Genomic DNA, 16,919 nt, shown 5'->3' with positions numbered 1-16,919 from the left:
GTGGGTCCATGTACCCCATTAGGACAGATTTTTCCTTGGGAGCTCCTGCCCCCTCCCCATCCTGAAACCCTTGGTACTGCAGTCCATCCTTCAGCATCATATATTGCCCTGTGAGTGGGCTGCATCCCTTCAAGGATGGAGAACTCTGCAGGGGGCCATGTTCCTCCAGGCCATCAGCATGCAGCTATATCATAGTCACCAAGGAGCGAATTGAATCAATTATCAATCCTCCAAAGGAAGAAGTATCAACTCTATTTGACCCTTGATGAAACTTCATTGATGGCTACCCAAATGTCTACCACCAAAATCAGAAATACTCCAACTATTGTTTAACTTCAGGTCTGAATGCCCTATGAGGCATTATAACCCAAGACTCTGAAAGTCAGTGGAGAAATTTTCCTGCTGGTATGATGGCCTTCCTTCTTAAATGCTGTCTTCCAAAACCTTATTTTTTTTTAATTTATTTGTTTACTTATTTATACAAGCACTGGGTACAGTCAGAAGCCGGGAGGGTGAGAGAATTCACCAGAGCCAGAGCGGGGAATAGAACAAGCAGACTGACGAAATAACACTGCTGAGGGGAGCAACGGGCGCGGCAGGAGAGGTCTGTCGCACCATGTGGGACACTCGCCAGTGGTCGGAGATCAAACCAGCACTGTGGAGGCTGTGAGCAGCTTCGTGGCCCAGCTCTCAACCACTGTGCCACCAGGGGAGGCCCTCTTCCAAGACCTTTTATTTATCCATATCTTACATTGTGAAAAGACTTTCTTAATTTCATAGCAGATAAGGGAATGGCTATGAATGAGATGAAGTGTAATTGTAGACTTTGCATGCCTGGGAAGATTCCTATCTCACTGAGCAAGGAGCAGGAGGGCTGCATTCCAAGGTTGTCTGGTTTCCCTGTAGGTACATGAGCGATGCTCTCATAGCATATGTGTCTCTTCAAAGTTTACATCTAAATATTTACTCATATTAAATATGTAAATTATAGTAGTTGAAACTCTGCTCCAAATGAAAAGCTGTGGCCCCTCAGAATTATTTATGAATGCAGATTCATAGAAAGGAAAGCAAAGACTCTGGACTTTTTGGAGTTTGAGTATTTGCACCAGTGGCTTCAAACTTCTCAGATCCAGGTGTGGCAGAGTCTGAGAATCTAGGGTATCTTCTTTTCCAGAAGCAGGACAGGGCATGAAGGCACAATGATGTACATAGGGGTCAATACCAAGTGTCTCAGCATTGGGAGGGAGTAGTAGCTTCTAGTAGCATATCTCCTAATGCCCATTAAGTGAGATGCATCAGCTCCTGTCCTCTGCTGCCATAGTTGAGGTTTTCATTCTGTGTTTGCATGTGGTTAGTGCACACTCTCCCAGTCTCTAGAAAAGGATTTCGGTGCCTATATATTGATTGTTGATTGGATGGTTATTTGGGAACCTGGGTCCTCCTGCGTCAGGAACCGTTTACCTGCTCTACATACCACTGCTCCTGTTTTGGCTTCTGGAAAATAAAAATGTGTCCAAGCTGTATCATTACATGGATCTCCTTTTCCCTGGAAGAATCTGTAATTGTAGAACACTTCCAGCTGACATACAAAGAAATGTAAGCACATTGTACTAGTTTCTGTAACAGAATTTCATCTCAGATTGCAGAATGATAATAGGGCCTGACACATAGGAGAGCTGCTAACCACAGAAGCAGTCAACCAGTTCATCAGTGAGATAGGGCACCAGAGGTACTCTCCTTTCTGAGATTACAACCCTAAAATGATGACACAAATTCAGGATGGGTGTGAAAATGAAGGTGATCAATTCAGAACAGAGCAAAAAGGGTACAGAAAGCAAATGGTAGCATATTTTTTTTAATCTTTCCACAGTGACTTTTGGCCTAAAGTAAGAAATGATACTCTTGCAACCTTGTAGAAATAAAGAAAACGTGAAAGCAGTTTGCAATTTTATTATTAAAACTCCACAAAAATATTTGCAGCTTTTCATTGCAGAACAAGCAAGGCATTGACCCTGAACCCTGTCTTCATCCCACTTTAAAGATATTTTCCTTGAAAAGCCACAAATGTTTACTGAAGGGAGAAACATGAAGTGCTGGCAGGAACATAGGTTCTGGTCCTTGCAGCCCAAGGCTTTACACCCAGCTCAGTCACGGTTTGCCAGACCTGGGAAGGTTTATTAAATTATCTGCACATCAGATATCATTTAAACAGGCATAATAGTGTTATGACAGTATTGTTCTATAAGAATTTATGTAAAAAGGGGCATCCCTGGTGGCACAAGGGGTTAAGACACAACCTATGAAGCTATCTGCACCATTAAGCACTAGTTCAATCCCAGCCCAGATAGCTACCCACATGGTGCAGCAGACCTTTCCTGACTCTCCTGCTGCTAATCTCAGCAAGTGTATTTCAGTCAATCTGCCTGTTCTGTTCCCCACTCAGTCTCTGGTGAATCCTCTCAGCCCCCACACCCCTGGCCTGTACCTCAGTTCTTGTATGCATAAATAAATAAATCTTAAAAAAATAATTTATGTAAATGGACTAATATCCTGAACAACGTACAAGACCATAGTGGACTTTCATAATATTTTGAATCTCAATCCCTTCTCTCTGCTCATGGGGATATAAAGGCTCAGGACCTGAGATATACCTCTCATTTCTTTCCTTTATGTCTCTGGGTTCTGCGTCTGGAATGTGTTCAAAAATTAATACCATCAGGGCCTCCCTGTGGTGCAAGGGGATAAGTCACAGCACTATGAAGCTATCTTCAGCCACTGCAGCATAAGTTTGATTCCCAACCAGGGAACTGACCCACATGGGGCAGCAGACCTCTCCTGTTTTGCCCACTGTTCCCCTCAGCAGTGTATCAGTCAATCTGCCTGTTCTGCTCCCCACTCTTTCTCTGGTGAATTGTCTCGCCTCCCCCCCACATCTGTGGCCTGCACCTCATCTCTTGTATTCATAAATAAATAAATATTTTTTAAAAATTAGTACTATCATTGAACAGAGATAAGAAGGGAGTGGAGATATGGAAGGAGTTGGGCAAGGGTGTCTAAGGAAAACATGGAACACATCTGCACTTAAATTGTGGAAAAAGTGGCAGCAACCTAGAATTTTATGTAGGAGAATAGAAGAACATGAGCATTTGAGGCTGCATCCTGAAAAGCAGCCATGACAATACAAAGAACACAAATTTTATATTTTTCATTCTATTCATTTTATGAAATTCAGTAGAGCTGCAGGATGGAGAATGGATGCTACTGGGGAAGAGGAAAATTAGAACAATCCTGGGAAGGGGCATGATGTGCATGAATGAGAACTGACCTTATAGAACTTGGCAACTTCTTCGACAGAAGGGTGAAACAGAATGGGAAGTGAGGAAGACTCAAGTTTTGAGTCTGGTGACTGGAAGGTTGATTGTACATTAATAGTGGTGGACAAGTTGAATAAGGGACAATTTGGCAGTCTGAGATGATGGCTTTTGTTTTAGATTTAACACACTTATAGGACATGGGAGGGAGATGTATAGCAAATATCCATGATAGTCAAGGGAGGTTTAAGAAGACTGAATGGCGGACTAGGTAGAAGATATTCCAGACCATACCTATATTTATCCTAGATGAGAAAAATACTTCAGATATGGAAGATGTTTTATTTTATGCATCTGAATGGATAAAATGTGGAGTTGATGTGGTTAAATTCAAAGGTGGGAACCCCAATAAGACTGCCTTCATTTCAGAAACGAGCCACAATTCAAGTGTCCCAGTCTACCCTCACATCTAACAGACTGGCTATAACTTTGAGGGGTCTCATGTCTATCATATTCAGCTATTTACTAGAATGATTCACAGAACTCGAGAAAACACTGGACTTACAATTACGATATTATGGTACAGGACACATAGCAGAAGGACCAGCCAAGTGAAGGGACACACAGAGGATGGAGTCCCATGCCCTCTTTTCCTGAAATCTGAGCATATTGACATCCTGGTACAGTCATTTGCATGGATGCTGCACCAAGACCTCAGTTTCCAAAGTTTTTATTGGGACTTCATTACCCAGGCATAACTGAGAAATTACTGACTATGTGATTGAACTTGTTTCCCAGTTCTCTCTTCTCCCCAGAGGTCAGGCTGGCCCAAAGTTTCAACCCTTTAGTCATGTTCTTAATATTTTTTGAAAGTCACTCATTGAACTAAGTTCTCCCTCCACAACACTATAAAACAAGTCCTTTTCCTGTGCTCTATGACAATTATTTAGCAAACTGAAGACACATTAATGCTGCTTCTTGCCCTCCTGACAGGCTCGGTTGATTTGGGCCTGCTCATCACATGAAACACTGCCAGAGTCAGCACTTTAGCTACACGAGTGGGAGCTGACAGATAGTGTAAGGAGGGGTTAGAAGTCAGATACAAGAAAAAATGTTATAAAGAAGACAGGTAAGGGCATAAATCCTGAAACTCTGTTCATGACAGATGAGTAAATCAAATGCAGAATCTAGAAAACCAAACCATGGACATTTAGTACATGTACTGGGATATTGGAATAGAACATTTGGGATTTTTAATTTATAATCAAAGAAATTCTTCTGGGTGATGTGCTGAATAAATAACCCCCTCCCTTCTTTGCTGTGAAAGAACTCCCATGATGAAGACCAGAAAGACTAGTGTAATTAGAGAGAGCAGAAAGTAAGGTGGCAGGTGGGCAGAAGTGGGAAAAATTTTGTGAATTTTGAGTACTATAGTCTGTTAAGTGCATCTCTTTTTTTAACCAGTTTTTATTTTTTTGAGGTAACATTAGTTTATACTGTTATTTGTGTCTTAGAGGTATAGTTTAGTTACACTCCATGGTGTTTCTGTAAAGATTTAATGTGCCCTCATAAAAAAAAAAAGTACAAAACGCAGATGATAACCTAAATTAAATGAGCCACAAGAAGAAGAAAAATGCAGGAGTGACACATGAAATGGAGCTGCTGTGCTCATTGTGATGACAGTCACACATTTAGCTCTAAACCTCTGAAACAATAAAATCCATAAAGGAAATATCAGTCACTCTCACAGCTGACAAAATGAAACCCAAGTCATTTGTCTGCAGCTATGTAGTTCTTCTTGATACAGTATTGGCTAGAACTTGCTTAGTTGGGCATGGCACACCATGAGATGTCATGAGCAACCTCCATGATAAAATCCACTTAACTAATATAATGGTAACAATTTCTCCATGTTGACTACTGACATTGCAGTAACACACACTCCTAAAAAATCAATGCAAGCAAAACAAAACAACCCCAAAATTAGACCAATGAAATGTTTCCATTTTCTGTCTTGGCTTTATCAGTAGGTGAATATTTTAGTGTTGACTTGGTTGCTATCCAATAATATTTTTTTGTGTTATTATTTGACCTTCCTGAGTCTGATTTCTCACTGTAAAATATTAACTTTACGTTGCTCAGGCTACAGGGATGTTTACAGGAATTAGACAATAAAATGTGATAACATGCTAGCATGGGGGTATCTACATAGTTCATACTTTTTACGTGCTGGTAATGTTTGACAACATACAATAATTTCAATAGAAACTGAATTGCATAATGGAATTGACCATTCTTATATGCTGATGAACCAAGGTCTGGAAAAACAAACAAGAGATATGCCACAGGCTGAGTGTCTGTGTGGTTTGGAGGCAGGCTATCTGCCTGCCATGAAGGTAGCAGAATCACTTTTCAGTTTCTTTTTTACAGGAATAACCCTCTACAGCCATCCCTATGGAGGTGCCTTGCTGAATGAGGACAAGATGTGAGTTGAAGTAATGTGACCCTGACTGTGGAAGGAATTTTTGGTTTATATAGGGGTGATTTTGAACCCTCCTTTGCAGCCCAGCCCTCCAACTTTATCTGAGTGATACCAAATATGTAGTTAGTGGCACAAGGTCTGGGCATTTCTTTATAAAGTGTGAATGTCAAAGAGAAAGTGTGTTGACTGATTTTAAAATGGGTGAACCTATCACACAACCGTATTTCTAAGAAATTGTTCTAGGGGGATGATTTCTCCAAACTCACAGGACCCCACATCTTCCAAACACCTTTCAGATTAAAATATTAAGCACAGCATTCATAGGCATATATATAATTCCTCCTGGAAGATGTCTCAGATCTTCCCTCATGGTCAAGATGGAGTCACAGGTGCTGATAAAATCAGTGTTCTTTATGACACAACAAAGTCTTGGTTCCTATATTTTATAACAGGTAAAATATCCACTTCTCTAGTTCTTTTTCTTATATCCCTCCTCTGTCATACAGCTGACAAACTTTTAGTTTAAATTTAATAGTAAGTAAAAGTAATTTTGTTTATTTATTTTCTATGACCTACCAAATTGAGTTGGAAAACACCAGTCTGGTTAATGGATCTTCTCGCTGCAAATCCTTACAGTGACAGGAAGTGCATGCAGCAGCTAGTCTCCAAATTCATGCCAATTTTCCAGATTTTACTTTTAGGGCCTCTGCACTGACCCAAGATTTCTGGGTGTCAACTTTTTGGCATTGGTTGTTAACATAGATGTGATAGAAAAGCTGGTGGGGCATATTAGGTGGTTTGGTATGAGCCAGCCCATCTGTATGCTCGCCACTCCTCAAAGGGACATTGAGGGACTTGAGAGATATTGGTATCGCTCCACATTAAAAAATGACCAAGAAATTGTACAGTGTATATTATTGTAACAACATCTCAATCTATTCCAATGTATTTTTGGTATTTTGAGATTCTAAATTCAGATATGAGTCAGTGGTGTGTGGAACCACAGCTAATATCCAACTCCTGCATCCCACAGGTGTTGCTATATAGCCAGATCGTCCCCACAGGAGAAAGGATTACTCTGCACATGTATTTCATTTTAGTTGAGAGTCACACACAGTGGTTGATAGTAGACTTTGAAACAGTCTGGCCAAAATATCCCTAAACTTTGTTTTAAAATCATACCTTCTATCAGCTGGGGACAATAATTTATGTCTCAAAAGGCATGGAGAAGAATTAGTGAGTGAGTTTGCATCCTTAGCCTGTATGTCTTGCCAGTCAAAAGTTCTTAATCATTTTTACTGCTATTGCTCTCATCACTGATTCTTACCAACAGAAAGAAGGCCCATGTACATACCTAGTGTCTGATAAGCTATTCTGCTTCCTTCACAGCCTGGAGAGCATCCGCCAGTGTGGGGTTGCCCTCTGCATTGTACTGGGCTTCTCTATCCTGTCTGCATCCATTGGTAGCTCCGTGGTGAGGGACAGGGTGACTGGAGCCAAGAGATTGCAGCACATAAGTGGCCTTGGCTACAAGACCTACTGGTTCACTAACTTCCTTTATGACATGGTAGGATTGGGGTGTGCTACTACAGGGGTGGCCTATTTAAGTGCAAGTGTGTGACTGTAATGTGTGGTATGTATGGTGTGGTTTGTGTATTTGGGGTGGTGTGTTTTCTGAGTTGTATGTGTGTTTGTTTGGAGTGTGTGGCATAGTACTAATGTCAGTCATGTGTGGTGTATGTTGTGTTGTGTGTGTGATAGAGTATGTGTGGTATATATGGTGTGTGTACATAGCATGTATAGTCTTTTTGTGTGGGTTTTGGGTGTTGGAGGTTGTGTGTGGTATATGTTAGCTCTGTGTTTATAGTATATGGTGTGGGAGGATGTGGTATATTTTTGTGTGTGGCATGTTTGGTGTATGGTGTGTATTTAGATCTGTGTGTGTGCTGGGAAAATGCTAGCCCCCTCAGACTATCCTCGAAAGAAGGATCATTTTATTAGCTAAGTTATCTTTACCATAACCATCAGTCATTTTGGATTGCTTTATAAAAGGAAACAGATATCTGGGAAATAGGGGCCTGCACAAAAATGCCAAGATTCTTACTGGGAACATAAGGAAATAATCACCTTTAATATGTTCATTTTAAGAGGGCAGACGGTGAGATGATAAAAATGATTAGAAATGATCTGCCATCTGCATGCCTAAAATTACCCATTACCCAAAACCTTGTTTCCTAATATGTGCTGTTTCTATATGCAGCTCTCCAGTGGAAGCCATCCATTTCACTGTCTCCAGTCCTTTTGAGGACAACAGCAATGCCTTATCATTTATCCACTAACCTCCAAGACACATATCTTGAATCAAAACACACATCTTCAATGGCCAATGTTTTTCATTGTTATGTAGAGTTGTTCCTTTTTTAGAAAAGCAATATTGTTAGCCTAAGAAATAGGACTCATCCTGTCATAGAATATCTTACATAGGCCGTGGAAAGATGAGAAGGACTGAGCATTTACCCAGCATTGCCATACACCATGTGCTAAGCCATGGTTATGTGTACTGAAGGGTCTGGTGTATTAAACCACTCAATCTCACATACTGTTTACTAATTTGATCTTGATTTTTTTAAGTACAATTTGTATGGCTGATATCTAAGTCCCTGCAACTTTTTAGGAGATCATTAATTCTAATCAGAGTTTCTGCCAAATCTGCCAGATAGGGGTATTCATCTAGGACACTATGGACACTATCAACAGTGCTGTTTCTAGGGCCTGACCTTCATGATATTACTCATTAGGTCTAAGTGGCACCGGAGGTGTATTTTACTACTCCCAAGGTAATTTTCTGAGTTTCAGCCAAGATTGAGAAACCTTTTCCTCATTCCCTCCTGAAGGACATTTTTGAACAAGAGAGAGTGGATGACTTATCTAAGATTGTACACCAAGCTGGTGTGGGGCTACTGTTGCACTGACAGCCACAAAAATGGCTCAATTTCACTAGAATTGCCACACACAGCTCTGAGAGCTCCTTTCCACCGTGCCTGCCATTTCTTAATGTGCAATGACCACAGCCTTTCCAGAAGAAAGGAAGAAGGATGTTCTAAGAGCCAATAAGAACTTGCTTGGGAGGGCCAAGTTTCCAAGTCACCCGAGAGTTACAAAATCTTTAGAACTTAAGAACTTGCCTCTTCTCTATAATCCTTACTTTATTGCCCCATATTTCTTTGGCTCCAAGGGACAGCTCTTTACCCTTGGTTTTTAAGGGTAGGGAAGATTATTTTTTCCTAGATTGACTGTTTCTCTATCTTCATCCAATTATCTTCTCTATTCTATTTATTTAATTACCCATTTTTTAAAAATTATTTCAGAGGCATGATACCTCTGAAATTTATTTATTTATTTTAAAGAATTATTTATTTACAAGCACTAGGTTACAGTCAGAAGTGGGGAGGGTGAGAGAATTCACCGGAGCCAGAAACAGAATAGGCAGAGTGACGAAATACACTGCTAAGGGGAGCAGTGTGCAGCAGGAGAGGTCTGCGAGCCATGTGGGACCCTCGCTGGAGGCCGGGGATTGAACTGGCACTGCAGAGACTGTGGGCAGCTTTGCAGCCCAGCTCTCAACCACTGCACCACCAGGGGAGGCCCTAATCACCCATTTAATAGATATATGTGTGGGTCTTCAGAGAGTCAAGGTGTGTCTGAGGTCCAGACAAGTGATTTCCCCTTGGAGCTTGTATTCTTTTTTTTTTTTAAGATTTATTTATTTATACAAGAACTGGGGTACAGACCAGAGGTGTGGGAGGGTGAGAGAATTCACCAGAGACAGAGTAGAAAACACAACAGGCAGATGGACTAAAGACACTGCTTAGGGGAGCAGCAGGCAAAACAGGAGAGGTCTGCCGCACCATGTGGGAATCTCCCTGGCTGGTCAGGAATCAAAACCATGCTGCAGAGGCTGCGGGCAGCTTCACAGCATGGTGCTCAACCTGCTGCACCACTGGGGAGGCCCAGAGCTTGTATTCTTACTGATGGAAGCAGAAAACAAAAAAAATAAATACACAGGTACAATTGCTGGTGACTTGTCCGGGCCAGCCAGGCAGATCAATGGTGGTACCCGAGGGAGGAAGCAGGGGCTAGGTAGGACAGGGATATGCAAGGAGTAGAGACAAAGCCAGGATCATTGCTAGTCTCATTTATTCAGGAATGTGTACAGTGTTATATAGGTTCAGAAGAGAGTCTTGTTATCTTGAACAAGGAGAGACCACCAATACATACTAGCCACAATGAGCAAGCAGGGGGCAGGGTTTAATCGTCACAATAGGAAACCTGAAACTTAACTTGGGCTAATATTCAGTATCTACTTCAGGTAAGAACCCGGATGTTCAGGTCTGGGCCCCTACAGTGACTCAATTTACTGCAAGAATGACAAAGGACAAAGCAAAGGAGGGTAACTTTAAATCAGGAGTTCAAAGAAAGACTCTGAAGAAGTGACATTTAAGTTGTGATCTGAAAAGGAATAAGCAACTAGCCTTTGATGTCACTGGGGAAGATCTCTGCAATCAGAGGTTTCAGGGAAGAGGGAACTGGTATGAGTGTCCCCAAGGAAAGCATGGTTGTTGTCAGCCTCAGGGAGCTTGAAGGTCAGGGTGGGCCCATAAGTCAGAGTAAGGAGTTCTACCCTTAATGCTAAGCATGAAGAGACCAGGCTTTGTTGAAGCCCTTCCTGAAAGACATGAATAGGGGTGACTATTAATTTGTAACAAAATTTCACACACTGTTGACTTAAGCATTATGCATTTATTTTCTCACACTTCCAGAGAATGGAAGTCCAAGATCAAGGTGTTGGCAAATCTGGCTTCTCAGAGACCTCTCTCCTTGGCTATAGGGCTGCCTTTTTCTGTCCTCACAGGGTCATCCCTTTGCATGTCTCTGTACTCATTTCCTTTTATTTTTTTTTCCAAATCTTTATTTATTTATGCATACAAGAACTAGGGTGCAGGCCAGAGGTGCGGGAGGTAAGAGGATTTACCAGAGGCAGAGTGGGGAACGAACAGGCAGACTGACTGAAATATGCTGCTGAGGGGAGAAGCTTGGAAAAAAAAAATAAAAGGAAATAAGTGAGACAGAAGAGGTCTGCTGTGCCATGTGGGTAGCTGCAGAGGCTGCAGATAGCTTCACAGTGCTGTGCTTAAACCCTTGTGCCACCAGGGAGGGCCTCATTTCCTTTTATTACAAGGGAGTCAGTGAAATTGGATTAGGACCCACCTTAGTTACCTCTTTAAAGACTCTATCTCCAAATACAGTCCCATTCTAAGATCTTGGGATGTCAACAAGCTTGGGGAACACAATTGGGATGTAGGACTCTCCAGGACTAATTCCACTGCTCTAAAACATGTTATGTGCAAAATAGGAAGAGTATTGAAATAGAAACTAAAATGAAAACTTGAGGACAAGTACATAAACTTCTCTTTTTCTTTCTAATTTTCAGGTCTTTTACTTGGTTTCCGTCAGCCTGTGTGTCGTCATTATTGTTGCCTTCCAGTTAACAGCTTTCACTTTCCGGGAGAATTTGGCAGCCACGACTCTCTTGCTGGCACTTTTTGGGTATGTGATGAGAAACATTGCTGCAGAATTATGGATTGTTTTCTGAAAGAGAAAACCCCCGGGATGGCTTTGAACCTGTTGTCAGCTTCATGATTTTCTTTCTTTTCAAGTAATTATGTTGTTTCTACAAGGGACACTGAGCAAACAGACCTGAACAGGTGTAAGTGCCCCTTGGAGATGAGAGGCCTGTCCTGGCTGCCATGAAGATGGCATTGGCCCGTCTTAGAAAGACCCCCACGCTGTTTGACAAACAGCTACAGTTTGGAAATGGAGTCTGTCTATTCTCACTTTAATATTAATGGGGGCTTCAATCTCATAATCCATTGAGTTCTAAAACTACCTTTGTGTTGATTTTGTTGTGAAGATCTGTGGTCAGTCTACTCTTCCCTCTTTGTGATATTAGTAATTTGGAAATATTATGTCTAATTTCTATCACTTTTTCTTAGAGTAAAAATAGCTTAAGTGGAAAAGTCATTTTACAGGTTTCTCATTTATAAATATTAATCAAGATCATTGCTTTGGTTACAAAATTATACCTACTTGATATCAGGGATATGTGATTATGTATATTTACATGCTATGCATCTTACTGTATACAGGTTAGGTATGTGAGAAATACTAGCTATTAGTAGGAAAAATAATTTACAAATTATTATAACTCAAGGCTAAATTTTTTAAACAAAACATTATGTTTGATTTAAGCCATATATCACAAAAACATTTATGTGAATATCACAATATATCAGAGAATCAAGGCATTTAATTATTGAGACAAAGTTTAGATAAACAAGAGTATATCATTAAACGAACATATTGTGGATAGAAAGAGACAGACATATAGGATGGACAGGTAAATCTTTGAAGGAATATCGACATTGACACTCACTAAATCTGTGTCCTTGGAAATTATTACTCTTTCTCTGTGAAACTACAATTCTGTTGCAGTAAAGATGAAATTAGGTAATTCATATAAATCTCATATAATGACTGGCAAAATTTCCCATTAGTTTAATTTTAGCCATATTGTTATAATACAAATAATTTTAGTATTTAGAAGATCTTATGGCATATGCTATAAAAATGCTTATAGTAGACATATTCATTATACTCAATTGGAAATTTAGGTGCCTTCATACATAGATTTATGTATGTGTCTTTCTAGTTCAAGGAAATGATCTCATTTCAGTTTATTAATCCAGTTGAATGGATAGTGCTGTCAAGATTCCTAATAGTATGAGTAGGTAGATTTTAGTATAAGTTGTTTTGTTTTTTTTTTTTAATTTAGGAGAGCGGATTACTTAGCTTAAAGTAAATAAATCTTAGAAGCTTAGAAATAAATCAAGAAACTCCTTATTGTCTTTTTAACTGGAGTCTTCCTTAACCTTGTTTGGCTTATGATCCTTTTGAAAAGTTTGCTTTAAGCTAAGAATTCTCTCTGCATGCACAACTACAGCATTTTTCAAAGAATTTCAGGATATTCACAGGTCTGTTAAAGCACCATTTATATGTCAATAGGCGTGCCACACCTCAGATGAGGGACTGAGACTGCTGTTGAGAGAATTCAGATATATTGGAGGTCAAGCTAATTCCAGTGAAGTAGAAGCAAAAGGAGACAGGTCAGAATCACATGTCGACATCTGATGGGCCATTATGAGTTCAGATTTAAACTGTCATTCTTTCCAGGTTTTATCTATTATAAATAGTTCTGCAATAAACATAGGCGTACGGGTTCTCCTTTGAATTACTGTTTTTGTGTCCTTTGGGTAGATCCCTAGTAGTGGAATTGCTATATCATATGGTAGCTCCATTTTTAGTAGACTGAGGAACCTCCAGACACCCAAATGCCCAAAAATAGATGACTGGATCAAGAAGATGTAGTGTATATACACAATGGAATATTATTCAGCAATCAAAAAGATAAACTCATGCTATTCACAGCAATGTGGATGGAGCTAGAAGGAATCATGCTCAGTGAAATAAGCCAGAAGGAAAAAGAAAAATATCAGATGGTTTCACTTATAACAGGAATATAGGGGAACCAAATAAAACATCAGTGTAAAAAAATAATAACAGTACAAAACACAATAAAGTGAAAACAGACAATTATAAACCAGAGACATACTGCACGGGAGGAGGCGTGAGAGGGAGGGAGGGAGGAGCACAGGGGACTGTGGTGATGGTGCATGGGTGCCTTGGGGAAGGAAATTCTATAGAGACTCAATCTGAGGGGGTGGGGGGCAGCAAACATTGTCTAAAAAATGTAAAAAATGATAAATGTTAAAATAAAAAAAAATAAATGAACTGTCATTCTTCCTTCATGAGAGACCAGTGTTCATACAACTTTGAGACCCTGTGGAACTTCTGATCCCATGGACCAAATCTGACAAGAACCTCAGCTCACTGCCCTTCCTCACAGTGACCTGAGGTACAGGGAGCCCAAAACCAATCTCAGGAAGACTGAATCCCAGAATAAGCTGATGCCTAATAACTCTAAACGGGGTCACTTAACAGTTTAGAATCTGAGGAAACTGGAAAATGGGTAAGTGAATAAAGTCTCCTGAGAGAACAGAACAAAAATGCCATCCAGGACAGTGAGGCTGCCACACTGCTACATTCTCACTGTTCTTTATGCCATACTGACCATAACAGATCCTGGGTGATGTGCTCTTGCCCAAACATCCCTAACCATCATGTTGCAATTTTCTTTTTTGCTTTTATAATGATTTTGGATCTTTTGTTTTATTTATTTTCTAATCTAAAATAATGTATTTATTTCCCCTCAACCAAAAAATCCATATCCATACGCCATCTACCTCTGTCCCCGAACCTTTCTACCCTTTCCTCTATTCCCTCTGGTAACCATTCTTTTTGTTGAGTTCAAATATTTATTATTCTTCTATTGTTTGCATCTAATGGGGGGGGTTATTTTTATTCTGCTGATGAATGGAACCATAAGAAATTTGTCTTTTACTTTTTTTTTAACTTTTTTTTAAGATTTATTCATTTTAATACAAGAGCTGGGGTACAGGCCAGAGGTGCAGGAGGGTGAGAGGATTCATCAGAGACAGAGCAGGGAGCAAAACAGGCAGAAGGACTAAAGTACACTGCTGAGGGGAGCAGCGGGTGAGAGAGGACAGGTCTGCCATGCCATGTGGAAATCTCCATGGCTGGCCGGGAATTGAACCCGTACTGCAGAGGCTGTGAACAGCTTCACAGCACTATGCTCAACGCTCTGTGCCACCGGGGAAGCCCTTGTCTTTTACTTTTTGACTGATTTCACTCAAAATAATTACCCCAAGTTCCATCCATTTTGTACCAAATCCCACTCTTTTCATCTTTCTTCACAGCTATGTAATATTTCATTGAATATATGCTCCACAGTTGTTCTGTTGCTTTATCTGTTGAAGGGTATTTTGGTTCCATGATTTGGCAATTGTAAAAAATGTTGCAGTATATATAGGTGTAGATATTTTCATATTAGATTTTTCATGTTATTGGGACAAATATCTAATAGTGATATTGCTAGATCAAATGGAGTTTCCATTTTTATTTTTTTGAGAATTCTCTATACCATTTTCTGTCACCTTGTGGGGTGGCAGCATTGGGAGCAGCACTAGACAAAGGAAAGACAACTCAAAGTCTAAGCAGAGAGATAGTGACTTAAAGGGGCTTGCACCTCTAGAGAAGGAGGGCCTATTTCCTTGGGCCAGTCTCACATTTATTGGGTATCAGATTCAGGGAAGATGGGCAAGTACATGGAAGAATGTGTGGAGGAACATGCATGGTGGGCATGTGGATTGGAAATGCATAATTGTCTGGCACAAAATCATGGGGAGTGAATAGGAGTTCTTGCCTGGAGGGCACCATTGTTGCTGCTGATTAAAACATCCTATCTCTAGTCCCTGTTTACACTTAACTTCCTGTAAAGGTAGTCTAGCAGGTTATGGTAATCTGGCCATAATATCTGCCTGCTGTTTTCAGCAGATATCCTCATACCAAGACCTTTGTTCTCGTGAGAGGCCCCCTGCCTGGCTGCATTTTAGTTTGAACAGCAGGAACTCTGGGTGCCATGACACTATCCCTAGAACAAGGGGGAGCTGGGGAATCCAGTTTTCTACAGGGGCTGTACAAGCTTTCTCCCACCAACAGTAGATGAAAATTACTTTTTCACCACATCCTCACTGGCATTTATTAATTCCATTCTTTTTAATATGGGCCATGCTCAAAGGGGTGAAATGGTATCTTAGTGTGGTTTGGATTTGCATTTATCTTATAATAAGTAATGTTGACATTTTTTCATATGTCTATAGGCTATCTGAATGTCTTCTTTAGAGAAGTGTCAATTGAGGTCCTTTGCCCCCTGGGATTTAAATTCTGTTCCATTGGTATGAGTTTCTATTTTGTGCCAGTACCAAACTATTTTGATTACTGGAAGTTGGATCAACATGGTGGTGAGGAAATGGTGTAAGACCTCCCATAAAAAAAAGTTAATAGGGAGGAAAAGCGGCAGGTCTCTGTGAGAACAGGGGCATGGAAGATAAATGGGAGACTCTGGCAAACTGCCCAAAGAAGAAAGTTGCCATAAAAGAGGTCTAGAAGGGAGGAAAGCTCAGAACCCTGTTCCCCTTCCCCACCCACAAAGTCAGCACTCTCTGACCAACGGAAAGGAGGAAAAAAAAACAAAAAACAAAAACAACAACCTAAAACAACCAACAAGAACAAACTACGCATCAAGCAGGACTATGAGTGGAAAGGAACTATTTCAGCCACTGCACCCTGTGAACTGGAACTGTAGAGAATCCTGCAGGAATCACCCCAGAGGTGAGCAAATGGCTCCAGGCACCATTAGAGAAAAACAAAGACTCCCAGGAGACCTACAAAAAGCCCAAGTCCAGCAGGTAAGCTTGTGCGGAAAAGCAGCATGCTGGAAAAGCATATGCGGATTGCGGCTGCCCTGGTCCCCGCTCCTGCGACCTAGGCTTGTGGGGAGACACGCGGGACCCCTCATTGAGGTGAATGTCCCTCACTGAGTAATCAAAAACCAGATGCCCAAACATGGAAGCGGAGAGCAAACTGCCCAGTGTCTGTCTGCAGACACTGAACTGGGCTACAGCAGGGCTTTGGAACTGAGACCTGGGGCACGAAATTCGGGGAGCGGGATCCCCACAATGGTGGGACACAGGGCAGACACAGCACCCCCACGCCCTTGAGGCTCTCCACGCCACTCCCACTCTGTACCCCTGGACCCACGGGGTAAAAATACAGTTCCTGAAGGACACTAGGAAAGATCTCTGGTGCCACGTAGTGACCAGAAAAAAAATCACCAACACCTACTTGGAAACCAAGGATCCCAAAAACACCCTCAGGCGCTGAGATAGGGTGGGCCACACAAACCTGGGTAAAGAGGGAAATAAGGCATGGAGCAAGACCCCATCCTGGAACTGAGAGCCAGGGGCAGGATCCAGACTGTGGGACCAGCCGTAGCAGCGGGCACTACACAGGGTGACAGCCAGCATTTT

General features: G+C 41.1%; 1 protein-coding gene across 1 annotated transcript in view; it reads left to right on the top strand.

Annotated features, from left to right (window-relative positions):
• The window catches only part of ABCA13 (ATP binding cassette subfamily A member 13), a gene marked incomplete at its 5' end in the record, with an annotated part of 529,302 nt that overhangs the window by 403,489 nt on the left and 108,894 nt on the right, over positions 1–16,919 (top strand). Inside the window, 3 exons of the mRNA XM_084247732.1 lie at positions 5,742–5,796; positions 7,183–7,360; positions 11,285–11,400. Coding sequence (XP_084103858.1) covers positions 5,742–5,796; positions 7,183–7,360; positions 11,285–11,400 — 349 coding nt within the window. The remainder of the gene's footprint in view (positions 1–5,741; positions 5,797–7,182; positions 7,361–11,284; positions 11,401–16,919) is intronic.

The sequence above is a fragment of the Talpa europaea genome, assembly GCF_964194135.1.
Source record: "Talpa europaea genome assembly, chromosome: 11".
Lineage (NCBI taxonomy): Eukaryota > Metazoa > Chordata > Mammalia > Eulipotyphla > Talpidae > Talpa > Talpa europaea.
This window is presented reverse-complemented; position numbering and strand designations above follow the sequence as displayed.